This window comes from Ciconia boyciana, chromosome 19 (genome assembly GCF_034638445.1).
Source record: "Ciconia boyciana chromosome 19, ASM3463844v1, whole genome shotgun sequence".
Taxonomy (NCBI): domain Eukaryota; kingdom Metazoa; phylum Chordata; class Aves; order Ciconiiformes; family Ciconiidae; genus Ciconia; species Ciconia boyciana.
Window position 1 is genome coordinate 5,182,782 of NC_132952.1, and position 17,783 is coordinate 5,200,564.

Genomic DNA, 17,783 nt, shown 5'->3' on the forward strand with positions numbered 1-17,783 from the left:
GAGAGATACTCGGTACCTGCTCCTACTGAGGAAGTCTGCTAGAGCTGAGAAGGCTTCATTTCCCAGTCTGGCCCCATGTTGCTTATGTAGCACCTGTGAGGGGTTTCATATCATCTGGAAGGAAACTTGGATTTGAGGGTGGAAATGCCACCTTAGAAGAATGCTGTTTTCCATTTCATACTAGCTGAGTAACTTGACTTTTAACCTTTTTAACAGTTTACGTAGTTGACACCGATGAACCCCAACCCAGCAGTCCCCGGACAGCTTGTAAATACTGTCTGTGCTTCTGCAAAGGTTCTCTTAAACTAGCGTGTGGTTAGGTTTGATCTTCCTTCCTCCTTATGTGTGTTGTGTGAAAGATGTGTTGTGTTGATCAGCGCTCATGAGGACGCATTTAAAAACTACTACTTTGTGCTCCTTGTCCAGTGTTGCTTTTGTACTTTCATGTGCCTGTGGTTTTGAATATGTTGTGGTAAAGACTCAAAGTGCACGTAGCTTCGGGGTTTGTGGTTTTGCTTCAGCTTTTACTGGCCTCTTGATATCTCACTTGTTATCCCCTCTCCACTTGTGCATGCTCCACCATGTTTTTTCTTATTCTTTTGTTCCTTTCCTTCCTTTTCTCCTCCCCCCCTCCCATAGTATCCGCTCAGATTTATATAGCTTTTAGGCTACATGGGGAGATTGATCAGACAGGGGCTTATGCATTTAGAGGAGCTAATAAATAAGCATCACAGCGTATTACCCTCCACTGCATTGGAATAACTTCAAACACTCAAATCAAACATTCCATTTGTTACAAATTGGGGAAGGCAAAAGAGGGCACCTCTGCTTTATTAGGGTGCGTATTTCATGTATCTGTTATGGAAGATATTGTCCAGTTCTACGTGCCTGGGGAGGTAATTCCATAGTCTCAGCACCGCTTCCCCCTTGCCTCCCTCCCCCCAAATATCTACCTTTCAAGTTTCCTTTGCCAGTCTTTGCCTTTGTTATAGATGCATTTCTGGTCCTTCATTTTCAAATCTTTTTTCTTTCCTCTCTGTTATTTGTGGGTCACTTTTTCATATTTGGCACCCCCCCCCCCCCCATGTTTTTATTCAGAGCCCCTTACACAAAAGAAAAGGGAACTTATGAATCGTCTGATTCTTTTTGAAACTACTTTTATACATTACTGCCAAGATCACTGTATGAGCCAACATCTTCCTCAGTAATTGGATGGCTGTGTTGCAGAAGTGTATCATTCACTCTACTGAAATCTTACATGTTTCTGACAAATACAGTGGATAATTGAACGAGGGTTGTGGTGTGGGTTCATGACAGGAGCTTGCAAGGAACTGAAACCTTCTGCAGTGGGACTTACTGGTTAAAAATAAGGAAAATAATATCATTATTAATAATTATAATTACAAAGCCTAGCTGACCATTTATCTGCTTTGTTACAAGCAGTCTTCTGGCTGATTTTGGTGCTCGGGTGCCGCTTGTACCCACGCTGGCAGTAGCTAAAGAATTAGAATCTTACTATTAGGACAGCATTGGTGCTGTTTATCACATTCTGATTCTTTTAAATATAAGGCTATGAAGACAATCTTTAATTAGCAATCAGTCAAAGTCCTGGAAAAGGTTAGGCCTTATTTAGAGAGAAGGCTATGTTATGTGATTTCAGCATGGAGTCTTGTAAACTGGAGGTAAATGCTGCCGCTCCTCCTTGGAACTGCTACGTAGCTGGGTCAGACTGGGCTACACAACTGAAATAAAGAATTCGTTAAGTTACCTGAATGCTAAATTTGGGTGTTCAGTTCTTAGAAAAGCGTCAAAGGATGTGTGTCTAACTATTGGAAATTAGTCTCCTCTTTAAACTGTCACCCATCTTCAAAACGGTGCAAAGATTCAGACATTACTTGTGATAATCTTTGGCCTTATCCTTCCGAGCTTACGAGTAACAGTCACAGACACAAACACAAAATACGCTGCCGCTGTTGCCCCAGCCCCCATCTAAAGAGGAGGGAGTTCAGGGGCTTGCCCACGTGCCAAAATCTGCCGTCTTTCAGCAGAGACAGTATTACCTACCTAGATTCCCCTGCGATTTCTCATCTCTCTTAACTTTTTGACTGGCAGAATTTTCTTATAATAAAAACCTCAGTAGAAGAAAGAAAACACAGGTTAAAAATCTTAAGTTATGAGGCTTTGGAGACTGAACTTTCTAAAGAGCTGTACAGAATTTGCAGTGTTCTGAATATGCTCATTTTGGTCGTTAAGTGTTCAAGGTTTTCTGATACCGTATCATCTTAGATGAAAATGGGAATTACTAAATTCCCATTTCTCTGTAACTAAAAGAGTATGAAATCTTGCAACACATCAGAACACCCTATTTTTGTTGTAAACAACTTGGCAGGATGAAGAACTCCTGTCACAGGAGGAAGTTTGCTTTCTGCTTGATATAGGAAAGATCTTTCACTGAGGATATGGCTCTTAGCCTGGAATTTGCTGTTGTCATCACTAGTTGTCGTGGTTTAACCACCAGCACACTAGTATTGCTTATATCCAGATTTGTGGTCGCGGGTGTCTCTTCGCTACGCTGCAGTCAGCGGCAGACTTATCCTGAGAGAAATTCAGGAAGCTTGCAGAGGTTGTCTCATGTCATTTTAGTAAGGGTCACAAACTGGAATTTGTATCTTAGTGCTTGAACTCAAACCTGGGCATTGCTACCGTGAACAGCCCTGCTGTTTAATTATTTACTTGGCAAAGTCACCTACAGAAATATTTGCCCCTCTATATGTATAATTTCCTTGGGGATTCTTGCCACCATTTTGTCTCGTTATTCTTGGATTTGTTCATTGCTCTAAAGTATAGGAGCTCTTGAAGTGGTTTTATTTGTTTCCTTCTGTTATTTGCATAAAGTCACTGTTTGAAGGCAGAAGTAGTCTCCAGAATAATTGACAATAATGGTTGAAATCCCAGTGGAACAATATTTCTGCAATAGAGAACTTCCACTAGAAATGCTATGTTCGAGTCTTGAAAGGATCATACAGTATATTTCAAGTAGCCTGAGTGCAGCTTTTTTGTGCTTAGTGTTACAAATTGACTGAAAGGACAAAAAATGTCACAGTGAAAGAGAACAACTTCAGGCTTGCATAATAGTGTTAAACTTGAGTAAACGGACATGTATTTTCAGAACTCTCTATGATCTGTGTAACAAAAAGAAAATTTTCTGGGGAAAAAGACGGAGAAAATGGAAATGCTCTGATGTTTATGAGCTCCAGTGGAAGCTTATTTTGTGTTAACCCTCACGGTAGCTATTAGCCTTGTGGTCTGGTCTTGCTTGAACTCCAGCTCCTGGGTTGGGGGCTGGTGTATATCTGTGTTCACCCACCCGTGTTATTGCCTAGAATGGGCATTTTAGTATTGATGATTTAATGGAGATCCGCTTTGTGTTTGCGGGCAGAGTGGTGTTCCCTACGGTATTGTAAGTTGAGTAAAAATCCTGTTGTTAAGAAAAACAGCATGAGGAGAACGAAATTCAGAGGGAGGCTAATAGATAATATTTTCCTCTTGGCTTGTTGCTGCCCAGTAAAGATGAGGAAGCATAAGGAACATCTTCAGCCCCGTGGAAGGTGAGGTACATTCTGATGTTGGCATTATTCAAGGAAATATAACTTTAAGAATGCACTGGCATTGCAGTTTTTGGTACAGGTATTTGAGATTCAGAGTATGTGAGGAAGAGAAAGGTTAATATTCCCAACTGATGCATGAGAACCGTTCCTTTGGAGGAAAGGTGGTATAGTGGGGCATCTTTTATATTCCACAAGTGCTGCTTTTCTGTTTTGGTTCATACTACATATGCTGCTTATATGTATTTTTATCTCTGCTTTTGGATTCTATACTTTGACTAGTTTCATCCTGTTCAAAAAAAACCCCACAACAATTGGAACTATGAATTATTTTTTTTAGAAAATGCATTTTTACCAAGGCTGGGTGAGCATGAGTTTGCGAAATAAAAAGCAAATAGCGTTTTGGTTTTTTTTGTAGCTTAAAGTTTGCAGGTTAAGTGCCGAATTTCTACTACTTACCTATACGAAAGGGAGATACTTTCAGATGGCATCTGGGAAAGGAAGTATGTCCTTGAAAAGGAACATATTGTCCAACTTTTTCTTTTTACTTGCTCTTTAGTTTTGATGTATAAGAAGGCTTTTTGTATATTAGCATTTTACCAGCAGTTTAAAATAACAATCAGAAATGAATCTCTTTGTGTACAGAAAAAGGCAATCTGAAGTATAATCAAAAGCTTTCTGTTGTCTCTTGGCAGCAGCATATTGTTTTGCTTCTCTGGGTCACAAATGTGCCAGACCTTTGTTCTCTTTAACTCTTAAAATGCATCTTTAAAAAAATAATTTACGTAAAAACACACTCAAATCCTTTTAGCTTTGTTTGCAGCACTGAGAAACTGTTGATTACAGGAGACAACAACCTACAGATTATGATATATAAATAGAAAGCTCTCTTTTTGTCAGTGAAGGCAGTCTCCAGTTTGGTGGTTTTTAAGGTTTGTGTCCACAGAAGGGGATAGTCTTAGTTAGACTCACTGTGTGAAACCTGGTTTATGGACACGTGCAACGTGATTGTTTTCTGAAGATCACGAAAGAGCAAACGTCTCGGGGCGGCTTTGTGAGCAGCTGGAGTGTTGCAGAGATCTGGATCCGCCTGTCGTGCCTGCACAGGTGGACCCTTACGTCTGTCAGGAGGTCTGTCATGGGCATTTAAATGTAAATGTGGGCAAGTTGACCAACCGAGTTTCTTGCTGGTGGAAATGATTAAGTTTAGTAGAATAAGGACATGCTTGCCTGTGTGTTAAATATAACTGCCTTTCTGTGCTGCTGTTTAGAGGAGAGGTATGTAGAGTCCTGAGGGACTGTGCATTTCCAGCCTTCTGGAGGTTCAGGACTTGCTGCTCTTTGGAAGATCTTCCTGCAGCTCGACCCTCTGTTGCGGTGCCTCCAGGGGGGAGTTCTCCAGACCTGGTTTGGAAAAACGAATGCCGCCTCTTCCCACCCTTACTTCATTAGAGGAAAGTAAATTGCAAACTGAGCAGTCTTCAAACAAGAGTGCTCATCTGCCCCGCCTGTTCATCTTGCCGTTGAAATGTGGGACCATGCAACTGCAGTAGTGTTAGGATGGATAATAACGCTTGTAATAATGCACAGATTCTTTTTCCAAAGAGTCAAGGTTGTTTATCAAATACCCCTTCTAGAGCTCGGGAAAAGTAAAGTCAGGTTTTCTTTTTTCCTCCTGCTGCTGCTTTAATATCCAGCCTTTTTTTGATCTGTGCCTCAGCTTCTGATGTGCCACTGCAGGCTGTTCTTAGATCAGGTTTCTTGGCGTGCTGTTGACTTTATCTCGTTTACCGGATCACATTTCTGTTGCCATACGCTGTGTGATCGCGGCCTCCCCGCAGCTCTTTAACAATTAGTAATTGAGCAGGAAGTGTGTGTTCATTACAATAGCCTTTTGATTTTGATTTTCTACAATCACGCAGTGTTTCGCACAGAGCAGAGGCGGGGGAGAGGCACTTCTCCCAAACACGTTTTTGACAGAGAGAAGTCTGTTGTTGCAGCCACTTGGCTATTTGTCAGCAGTTCTCAGACATCCCTCCTGCGCAGGTTGCTTGGCAACCCGGGCCAGAGCCACCGCACGGCGGCCAGTGCATTTCCAAAGCAGGTTGGTAGATGATTTATCGGCGGGGCTGCGAGCGTGGCGAACCCAAGAGGCAGGACTGGACCTTTTAACAGGAATCGACGTGAAATGCGAAGGCGAGAGAGAGACCGGCTGGCTTGGGAGCATTATCTGGGGATGTGCAGTGAAAGCACCCAGAGCCAATAATCAGAAGGCACAATTAGAGCAAAAATAAAGGCTCCTCATTTAGACCTAATTGATTTTTTTTTTTCTGTTTTGTTTTCTCGTTCTCATCTAGGCTCTCGCGCAGAAACCGGTACAATGCAGAAAGTGAACCAAAGCTTTGCGTACTGCTTTGGGTGAAGCTGAAATCTCTCCCTTTATAAAAATAGCTCTGTTAAAGTACTGATGGCGAAATAAAGCTGGGGTTAGCACATAAGGTTAGCAGCACCCTGACAGCTCAAGGCCTGGGGTGAAGGAATAGTTGAATTCTCCCCCAGCTCTGGAAATGTCTGAGAGCTGTTGTGTCACCTTCGATATCATGGTGCCTTTCATACAGACTTTTGCATTGATCCCTGGCATTAAACAGAGGAGGGAAAGAAGAGTTTTATAAACTGGCATTTAGATAGTAGTTCATGCTGTGGTCAAAGGTAGAACTCTTACACACGCACCCCCCATCACCTTCAATAAACTAAACTGAAGGAAATTGGGATGACCTTTAGGGAAGCACCCCGGTTCAGTTTCTTCAGCTAGCTTGTAAGTCCTTTTTCCAGAATAGTTGTGATGAGGGATTGGCAAGACGCAGAAAGCATCTTGACAAGAGCGCTTTTGCATACTTTTAAGAAGGCAAAGAGGAGAAAAAGGATGATGAATCCACTTTGACCTCTTGAATGGCAGTATAAATACTTTATTGAAAATTCTAAATAAATGTGTTTGTAACTAGTAATCCTGCTCTGCATGCAATCTCATTTAGCCGACTGTGTATGCAAATGTGCTATTAATGTGTTTGCATCCAGTATAAATATACAAATCTAATCTGTTTATATATGTAATTTACACACAGCTGTGCTCATGCTCACTTAATACCAATATTTTCAGCAAGCGAGAGGTATCATGGGAGATCTATTGTTCAAAACAAAAGCCAATAGTGCAGCCCCATGGAAGGGGGATCATTATCATTTCAGGATCTTTTGGCATTCCCTTGAGGGAGTCTGCTTAATGACTTTCCGTCTGTGTATATGGCTATGGCTATATGGACCACAGACTCTGGTGGATGTTGTGTGCCTCTCTGCATCTGTATAGTGCTTTGGTGTTGAATCCCTTACAGTTTGAGGTAGGGTTTAGTTTTTCAGTATAATTTTTCAGGGAGACAAAGCGATGCGATTGGGAGGGAAAGCTAATTTTTTGCCACCTTTAAGCCTTTCAGCTGATGTATTTCTTGTCAGTTTGTTTATAGAGGATACTTGATCTTACAGGCATATGGCCTAAGGAGTACAAGATTTTTATCACATGTAGATGACCAGCAGTGCACTCTGAAGAGGTGCTTTGAATATCCAATGAGAACATTAATGCCTTTTAATATAGATTGGTATCTAATGAATACCATAAAAATATTTTTGGTTTTCCATCATATCGTTGAGTAGGAGGACGTGGTGAAAAGGAATTTTATTTTCAAACTACCACAAAGGTTAGAGGACAATTTTGTCTTGACACAATAGAATTATTTCATTAAACTGACAAGAAAAATAAACAGACCAGTATCTATTAAAAGAAAGCTGAATTTGGTTTTAGTATGTATTTTGAACTAAGGTCACAATCTGCTGAATGAAGCAGCACATTGAGTAAGTATATTTTGGAGGCAAGAAATGCTTTCAACCGTATCTATATACACACCCACATACATATATATGATTATTCTCTTCCAGTCTTGCTCTACAAAATAATCACCTGCATGCGTGCCTTCTCTCTTGGATGGAAGTCTGGAAACATGTTTGTGGCATAATTTAAGAATCGTTTACCTGTTTACGGTCGTGAAAAGGGACTGTTTAAAAAAACCAACCAAACAAAACCAACAAACTCTCAAAATCAGTTACTTAAAAACCTGTAGTTTGTAATTAAGCAGCAAGAACTGGCATTGCAGGGGTTGGCTGGCATTTATTACTGTTCATGCTTCACTGTCATAGCTAGCTGGTGCAGCGTACGCTGCACCAAGTACACTGAAAGATCTTTACTTGCTGTTATTCCACAACTTTCTGCAAGCCAAACAGATCATGAAAGAGCTTGTGCGTATAGCGTCAGTGGTCATCCAAGCACAGACGTTCCCCTACAACACAGGTCTCTTGCAACAGAGATTTGTAGTAAGTGGTTGCAGACACCTTCAAGCAGTTGCCAGACTGTGTGAACAATTTCTCATACCTTTGCATGGTTGTGTCAGAAAAGAGAATAAGGTCCTTCAGATCGTGACCTGTGCTTCAGTGCAGCCTCTTCAGGAGGAGACTCTAAATTGCAAGCTGGTGACAGCCTTACTGCAGGAGTAGACCAAGAAGTGCTGTGGTTAGAGATGGGACAGAGCAGTAAACTTAACCTAAGAGCATCTGATGAGGTAGGCTAACAGGAGATAACACTGAGGGAGCAGTGGGAACGTAGATATTTCTGCAAAGTACTACTTCTGCTTGCATGCTCGAGATCTGCACGCATCTCTGATATAATGCCAAGGTCTGTGGAACAACATGCAGACATGTTTAGGGAAGGCTTATGGTGTCTTTCTATTAAACAAGTTTGCCAGCTAGGTGATTTTTGCAAGCTTGCTGTTAACTGATGTAACGCACAACAGCACAAGTATCTAATGCGAAGGGTAAAATTGCTTGCTACTTCAAAATGAAATTCAAAAGACATTAAGCAGAGTTACGGCAGCGACAGGAAACAATAAAATGAAGTTCAGATGAGGTTGAAGCACATCCTGTTCTCCCAGCAGCAGGGCATGTTGAAGGAACATAGCAGAGGCCTGAATGTAGATTTTCCTTGATAGTTCCTCTTTCACAGTGGACTTTTTTTTTTAACAAAGGTTTCAGGTGAGCTTCGTTGAGTCGTCACGCTTGTTCTTCATTCTACACACTACTGTTGTAACCTAGAATATCCTGTTACCTTGGGACCAATCCTTGTTCGTGGCAAGTTGCTCTGAGGATGTGCGTTCCTAGGCCAAGAAATTTCCATGGAATGTCTCTCCCTTCTGCCCTCTCCTGTACCCCTAGAAAAGGGTCTTTTCCCCTCCTTTCTTTTGTAGCTTTCTCTCCTCTTTAGCTGGCCATTTGTGCATCTTAAAAATGTGTTGTGAAAGTCTTTGACGATCCTGTTCTCTCTCTGACCGGGCAGAACATCTGTCCATCTCTCCACCTGCTTCTTCATCATCCAGAAAGTGTTTTCCCCTAGCCTTACCCAAGCCGCCAGTCCCCAGTCTGGACTCTTTGAGAAGGCAGGACTGAGAGGAAGCCTGCCAGCAAAGGCTGGAAGTGGATGGGGCACAGCAAGGGCATATCAACCTGACTGTGGCTTCCCATCCCTGAGAGACCTTCCCCTCTCTGGGCACAGCCCTACCTGGTGCACTCTCTTAGGGCAGGTGGACTTCTTCTGGGTAAGAGTGTTCAGGGAACAAAGCAGCTTGTGGAAAGAGTTAAATAGGCATGCTGTGTGTCCGCAGCGGTTAGGTGGATTCTGAGAATAGCTTGGATATGTGTGACAGCTGCATTTTCTTTAAGTTGAAGTACCTCTTTTTGCCCTTGATGGAATTACTGAGCAGTACTTAGTCCTGTCTGTTATTGAGCATATGTAATTCCTTTGAGGTAAAGATACAGTAAATACTAGCATCATTTTCTGCTACAGCCAGGTACAGTTTGGTGAAAAAAAAATTTGTGAGTAACGCAAGTTAAGTTTTTGTAAGAGATACCTGACATCTTTAGGTTAAACTGTGTCGTCTTAAGGAAACTATCAGGATACCTCTGTTTCTAGAGGACAGTATATATCATTTAACGTTACCAGCGATTGCCTTTACTTGCACTGTACACACATAAGGGAAATATACTGTTAAAACTCAGCCAAGCTTTTAATAAAATGTACTCTGTGCACTGAAATTCAGCTAGTGTGCATATACAATGTCTGCATGCTAAAAAATTGTTTGGGGCAATCTATAAATGTGCTGCACATTTAACAGAAGTTTTGCAGATATAACCAGATCTCATTTTCTTTTCAGAACAACTGCCATAATTTTTTCATCTTGTGCAATTTAAGAAATAAAGATGCTTTTATGCATTTAGCGTTTATTTGCTGTTAACTATTCAAACCCTGTAAATCTTCCTACCATATTTACTATAAAACTTAAAAAGGCATATTAAATGTGGAAGATGGTGAAAACTTCAATTGGCATCTGCCTAGAAAACCTTGGGCCTTTCAAAACATTAACTGTACCTATTGCTTTCATGATAGCAAAATCTTCCATTTTTATATGCTCATAATTAAGGAAAAGGTTGAGAGAAGAACTTGGTGTTCTTGGACGTGGTCTAAAGAGGAGATTTTTTTTTTTTTTAGAAAGATTGAGGGGAAAAAAAGTCCTTATTTCCTGGATTAAGAAGGAACAGAAAAGGCTCTGTGTTTGTAAATATATTGCATTACAACATGCTCTTCACTAATTAACCAGGTGGAAGTCATGGGAAGGGAATGAAATGGATTTTCTTAGAGGAAATACATTTGATCTAACCCTGATTGAAGCATCACCTCAGAAGAGACATATTAGTAGCAGTTTTGAACTTACAGTTTTATCAGGGTCGTCCTGCCTTTCTGAAGCCCGTGAGGTTTCAGTTTGAAATTCCTAAGTTGATTAAACAGGTTATTTTGTACTAGATGTTATTCTTGCATGCTTTTAGAAACAGCTTTATTTTAGATTTCTGCAGTAAAGAAGAAAACTGAAGTGGGAACCTCGGTTCCCTGTTAAAACCTGGGGTGCTGAATTTCAGCATGCAGCAGCAAATTTTTCCTGCCAAGCTGTAATCTCTTGATAATAGAAACCCTGACGCATAACCTTAACTACGGCTTTGCAATGGCATTATCATCGCATTGATAAACATGCCATCTGAGCTCTGTTAGGCAGAACATAATGGCTTTGTGTATCTTGTCATGATATTTGTTTCTTGGGATAAAATACGAGACCTGCAAGTAACACATATGCAAACATTAACATGCTTGTTCCTTGTTCTTCCTTGGTTATTTATAGCTCCCTGTTTACACATTGTAGCAGGATACTGCAGAATCTAATACATTTCATTGGGGAAGCTCAGATTATCAAATGGTATTAGGAGATCTTGTGTTGTGGCTGGTCAATAGCCATGGTAACCACTTCGTAAAATATAACTGTGTTGTCTGTCAACATTGACTGACCTAGCAAACCATGGGATTTCCTAATGCCGCTTCACAGCAATGATTATCCATAGCATTGTTTTTCATTGTTACAGTTTGTCTGCAGTGAACAGTACAAACAACGATGCTGACAGAATTCTGTCATAAATAACGTTTTCAAGTTAAACATAAGTGGTAAAATTGAAATGTTTAGCTTAATTTTTAAAAGTACAGAACTTGGATTTTTAAACTGTGGTGCTCTAGAGCCATTTCCACTTTTTATCAAAACTTCTCTTTCTCGTGCATCTATAGGTTTAAGCCTCGCTGTTCCACCAGCCCTGTGTTGTAAGACTATTTTAATTCAGCAGCTGTCATTCTCAGATGCCTTCTGTGAGCAGAGCAACATCTCCTGCCCCGTTAAAATGCAGACATAAAATTTGTTACACGTCATGTGTGCAGAGGAGAGAAAATTTAAACTGTGTTATGCAGTCTGTTTTATGAGATGCTGGAGAGCAACAGGTCACTTCTGATTTGGTGTGCAACTATCTAGTTCTTTTATATTTAAAAACATTTAGAGGTCTCTCTTGCGCTTGACTTGGAGAAAAGAAGTAGCTGTTCTTGCTGCAGGCTAAGGGAGAACTGAACATGGTGCCTGAATTAATGGAAGACTAGAATAGGAAGGAAAATCTGAAAAAGAAAATGTTTTTTTTTAAAAAGACAATGGTTTAAGAAAAACCTTGATCATTTTGTTAAGCTTTAGCATTTCTGTCTAAGTTTCTGAAGCTAATTTTTGTGTGCTTTGTTGTTCTCTGTCCATTAAGAAGTGGCTCTCTTCCCTTTCAGTAGAGGCACGCAGCTATTTTATAGTTGGATATCTTGCACTGCCTCAATGGCCTAGCGATAATTCTGTATGACACCGATAAAGGTGACAGCATAATTGGCCAAAATTTCAGAATGCCAGAAAGATTGACTTCATTTGTATTTGGAACAGCATTTCAAGCTCCCTCTAATTCTGTTATTCAGAGAGGCTATATGCTAGGCTTACATTCCCAGTAGGGATTTTTTTTGACATCTCATGAGTTCAAACGAAAACAGTTTGTCATAGGCTTTTTTAATACAGAGTTGAATCGCAACACAAAACAAATGTGAAATAGTTTGGTTACAAAGAATCTTAAAAAATAAGATGGTCCCCTGAGAATTCAGATACACCGTAGTAGTAAGGCTTTGGCAAAATGAGGAATAGGGAATCGGGGCTTTTCATTTTATGCAGCGGACCAAATTGCGCTCTCATATTTCCCTGTGCTTTTTCATCCACGGTTGGAGTATTCCAGCTCTGATTTCTTCTTATTCCCCTACAGCTTTTTATGTCGCCTTTTCCTATATATGCTCTGTTAACTGATGCTGCAAAAGCATCGTACTTCCGATACAGTCCACGAGGCAGCGATGTCAAAGCCAGGAACTGAGCTGCACTGTTTAGAATCCGAGTCCCCTTTGGATTGCCTGCTTTTAAATGTTTCTTGATTTAGTTGATTTTCATTCTTTGTGATAAGCTGCAGACAGGAATTACATTGCTCTTTGGGGTGTTGGGTGTGGTATGATGGCATGGTTTTCTGCCTTGCTGCTGCCATCTTTTCCTGCCCAGAAGCACAAGACAGAAGAGGTATGCATATGGTGCCAGGGGAGTGATTGTCCTCCCCCTCAGTGTCATGAGAATTCCTTGTCATTCACATGGTAAAATGTGAGAAGTGTGCGTTAGTGACCAGTTACGTTGTGTTGCGGCACTCTTGGTGTCTTGCTCTGTAGATATTTGTGTGACTCCTGCCTGTGAATGGGGGGCTGGTACCTTGCTATTAGTAAAATTTTCTGTGTTCTGGAACCCAAGCACCCCTGTCACTGAACTCAAAACTCCTGAGTACTCTGTTTGCTGGTTTGAAAGGAGCAGGTGGGTATGAGCAAATCATAGACTAGAAAGGGACTGTAATGTCAAAGCATATACAACTGGTGGTTAATTCTTGTCTCTGTGCCCGCAGGCATGTTCCTGGCGAACTCTAGCAGTCTTGCTGGTTTTGAGGGTCAGGGTTAGGTAAGGATAGATCCCTGTGGGAGCATATCTGCAAAATTATATGCGTGAGGTTCCAAAGAGACTGCTCACTCATATTCAGTATTGTGGTGGGAGGTTACGAGGTGCACAGAGCACTATTTTAGTAGCGAATGACTCTTTCTGGGATTCCTTATCCACTTCACAATATGGAAGCCTCTAAGCACCTGCCCACCTCCTTCAAGTAGATGTTTGCAAGAAGATGTGGTCCAAAAGGCATTAAGCCAACTTGAGGTGTGTCTCTTTTTAGGGAATTATTAATTCTCCTCTCCTGCCCCCAGAACGTTAGGGCCCATATACTCAATATCCCCCATCTTTTTTGCAGGCAGAATTTGGTATTTGCTAGTGTTTATACCTGTATGCTTATTATAGGAAAGGAAAAAGTCCTCGGGCCTAGCCCTTCCAAAAAGAGAGGCACTCTGTGTTTAGTCTTAACCTCCTGGTACTGATTCACGGTGGCGAAATGCTGGGGTAGAGGTGGGACTGGTCCCCGAGCTGCGGGCTCAGATGGATAGGTCTACGCTGCAGCAGAGCTACGGACTGAAGGTGCTGGCCCCGGAGAGAGGAGGAGGAGGAGGAGGAGGGGAGCGAGCGGTGCTTGCAGCTGGAGGCCGGAGAGTTCTCTCGCGGGGGGAGGTATTGCAGAGGGGAAACATGAGTGCGAGGGGCAGCTGAAGGGGGGACCGGGGAGGCAAGAAGGGCAGCTGAGGGCTGCGGCAGATGAGAGACAGCAACTGGCAGGGGAGGACGACGCCACCCCGTTGCAGAGCCCCCGGGAACCGGCGGGCGTTAATCCGGCGGCTGATTTCGCGGGTCTTTCCCCGGGGGCGAGGGCCCGGCCGGGGGCGGGGGGGGGGGGCCGGCGATCCAGGCCGCCTTTTGCGGCGCGCCCCGCGGGCGCCGCGCCGCCCAGCCCCGCCGCGATCACATGCTGGGCGGCCGCGGCCGCCGCCTCCCGCCCGCCCGCCCGGCCCTCCGCTCGGCTCGGCTCGGCTGCTCCGCTCGGCGCGGCGCGGCTCGGCTCGGCTCGCCTCGCCTCGCCGCAGCCCCGGCCACCCGCCATCGCGCGGGGCCGCCCCGCCGCGCTCCCTACCTGCGCCTGCACCGCCGCTCCCCCGCGGCCGCAGCCCTGTCCCGCCGGGCCCCGCCGTGCGCGGCCCCGGCCCCGGCGGGCGGCTGCAGGGCGAGAGGAGGAAGTGTTTCGGCGTGGCGAGCGACCGCGGATCGCTGCGAGCCGCGGAGGGGGAGCGGCGGCGGCGGCTCCGCTCTCGTCTGGCGGAGGGCTCGCTCGGGAAGCCGTTTGCTGGTGTTCCTCCGAAAATCAGGAAGGGTGAACCGGGAGGGCTGGCGTCTGCAAGGACTCTTTAACCCCTGCGACGCCTTCTGTGGAGAGTCACTTTTCTCCTCTGGAAATCAGCGTTGCGTATTTTCCTTCGCCTGCTGCTGCCCGGTTGAAAAATAGACTTCAGAAGAGACGTGCAGCAGCATACTTCGGTCGTTTTGGGAAAGAACTGACTGTGGTACTGACTTTTTCAGCTTCAAACGTTGGAAGTTTGACATGGAAGGGAATGTGGTTTGAATTTCTCGGTATCTCTTAGCAGCCTTTTTTCCCCTGTCCGTTTTCAGTTGCCATGTAGGTATACATTTTCTTCTGTCGACAGTCCTTAAGCTAAGAACATTGTTTGGCTGTTGTGCTGATTAACAAGATTTTTTTTTTTCTTCTTTTTTTTTTTTTTTGCCTTCTGCTGACATACTCTTTTTGTTATCTTTTATCACAGAAACGTTTTATTAAGGGGTTGAGGCAGTACGGCAAGAACTTCTTCAGGATCCGAAAGGAGTTGCTTCCAAATAAGGAGACTGTAAGTATATTTGGACTTTATGTAATTTGCTTTTTCTCTTGCTGCTTCAGTGTTTGATCTTATGAAACTATTTCCTCTTCACCCTGAACTGAATTCTCTTCAGATAAATGGAAGAGAAATGCACAGCCAGAAAAGGTAGCTGTAATTTTTAGTGCAGTTTTTAGGTCTTACTGTATGAAAGATGTTACGTAAAATAGTCTCATTGCTGGACGGAGTCACTCAGGTTGGATGAAGTGTATTTATGGAGACCAAATCTAATTTTAAATTCTGACATTATGATGGGATAATACATTTATGTCACCCAGTTGGGCTCAAATGGCAGTGGGTAATTAAAGAAAGCCTAAAACAAAACAAAATCTAATTGAATCTGGAAGACTGAGGTATGTGCCTGCTCCTACGACCTGCAGAATTCGGTGGTTGTATTTAACTCTTCATGTTCCTGACACATGTGGACAGCAAGCGTGTAACTTCAGTTTCTGAATTGATCTGTGGCTTATTACTCTTCTGAACTTCATAAAGCTTACGTCCCTGTCGTTCTGCTGAAAATCCTGGCAAGTGCTTAGAGGGGAGATGGACAGGGAGGAGTGCTTGCCTTCTTCAAAGGAGAGAGGGTTTGGGAAGCCTTGGGAATCTAGTTACTTTTCCATTAGCACTAATTGCCAAGCTTCTCTAGAAGCTTCGGTTTCTGTTCTGCAGGTGTCGTTTAACTGCTGGGAGGGTGGTTTTGGAAAGCGGTTTTCATATTTGTTCTGAATTTAGAAGGGAGATAACTCAATGAAAATTGAGTTAGACTATTTTCTAGCAATGTGTTAGCGATCTGGAAAATAATTTAAAGCATAACTGGTTGTTTAGACTTTTGTGTGTGTGGAATTGGGATGTTCAGTGGGGAGGAACATTACTGTAAAAATATTTTTAAGACTATCACTTACTGTAGGATGTTTCCCTTCTGAGACGTTCTTGTGAGATGCTGCTGCGATATCACAGTCTTTCATTGGTAAATAGTAACACTGCATAACTCAAATAGAAAGAGGAGGATGAAATGATTCCTGGAGTGCCTCAGTTGACGTATGTGTTCACTGATTCTCCTGCTGAGAATGATGGGAAGACTTAATTACCGATCAAGTGTAGGTAGACTTTGCTTTAGTGTTCTGTTGGATTTTGAGGCATGAAGGCCCAGTGTTGGAAAGATGACAGCTTAGAAGGAATGCTGAAATAGTATGCTTCTTAGCAACATCTAACAAATCCAGCACATAGCTTAAGCAGTCCTCTTCTCTTCTTCAGAGTGTCTCCTAGCAATGTATTTAGGACAAATTGGTGTTTACTTTAGAAATGAATTCTGCTGATGGTCAAGTTACTGAGAGGCAAAAGTACTCTTCTACGGTTTGAATTACAGCAACTACAAAATGTGCTTTTAAATACAAAATGTCTCTGTGTGATAGAGGAAAACAGTTTGCAGGAGAAAGGAAAAGAAGAACTAAAGAACTGAGAGTTGGGGGCAGGTGTCTGACCCTGTTTGTACTACTTGACTTCTACGTTTGAACTTGGGTATCGGGCCCAAGGCATTTTGTAAAAGTTTTGCAAGTCTGCAAGTGGTGGGAAACTTTATATAAGCTATCATTTTTCTAGTGCTACGTTTTTGTTTCACTAGGTCTAAATTTTTAGCATAGAGGAGACTAAATATTAAGTTTGAGCAACTGGGAAGCAGTGTGGTGATGGTTTTGAGCAGGCTTTTTTAGCCCCCAGTGGTAACTGATCTACAAATAACCTTTGACCTACAACGGATTGTTTAATCTCCGTTTCCTATTTTTGCCCACAGGTCTCACTTCTGCTTTCTTTTAATTCCCAACCTTTTTCAGACAAAATTTACAGCAGTTTTGCTGTAGTAAGACATGCAGAATAAAGGCTGCAGTAAATAATATTTGACTCTCCAGTTTTGCTTTTCCTCCTTAAAGTGGAATAATGAATAATGTAAATTACAAGGCTGTGGAATTAATTTGTCTGTATTTTTTTTCATCAGGAGAATAATTTCAGATATTTTGCCTGCCATTTTTTCTATTGCAGTGTGAAGCAACCCTCTAGCAATTCTGGAAATGCTAGAAAAAAGGCCTTATTTTCCTATTTAGCCAGCATATTAATATGAGGTGAAACTCTAAAAATTATTATATGGACGCAAAGGCACTACGGCAACTCCCAAGTCCTGCAGAAGCTACTTGAAAATGAGTCAGGGGCATTCTTGAAGTGACTTGCCCTAAATGGAAACCAGGCTATAGGTCAATACGTCCTGCGCGTTTCTAATTTATTAGAGTTTACCCTACCAGTCACTGAAGCCTGTGGGGAGGGGAGCCAGGGTTTTTGCCTGTCTGCAAACCCCAAAGTTAAATCTCCTTATTATCCTGCTTCTTGTGTAATGCCTGCCTTTTCTAGACACTTAAGTTTATGCTGCTTTCACTGCGGGAGAGCTCTTCCTAATACCGCCTTAAGCCCTGCGGTTGGAACGCTGCAATAGTGGAAGGCAAGTAATACAACAGAAATACAAAGTTATTGTAGAGACTAGGCCTCTTTTATATTAAATCAAGCTGATGCTACTGTACAGGAAGTCAGAATAGAGAGGTGAATATGACATTGTATTTCTTGTATAATATTGGAAGGTGTAAAGTGGCCACGCTGAGAGATGAGAATTAGGCCATACTGTACTAAGTTTTCACAAGCATGTTAAGGAATGTCCTATTTGAGTTGTCCCTTTGCTATTTTTTTTCTCTCCACAGTTAATGGACTAT

At 42.5% G+C, this 17,783-nt stretch overlaps 1 protein-coding gene across 9 annotated transcripts in view; it reads left to right on the forward strand.

Annotated features, from left to right (window-relative positions):
• Positions 1–17,783, forward strand: part of RERE (arginine-glutamic acid dipeptide repeats) — a 258,495-nt gene that overhangs the window by 185,890 nt on the left and 54,822 nt on the right. For all 9 annotated transcript variants that reach the window (XM_072883764.1, XM_072883759.1, XM_072883763.1 and 6 more), the window contains one exon: positions 14,926–15,006. In XM_072883764.1, coding sequence (XP_072739865.1) covers positions 14,926–15,006 — 81 coding nt within the window. The remainder of the gene's footprint in view (positions 1–14,925; positions 15,007–17,783) is intronic.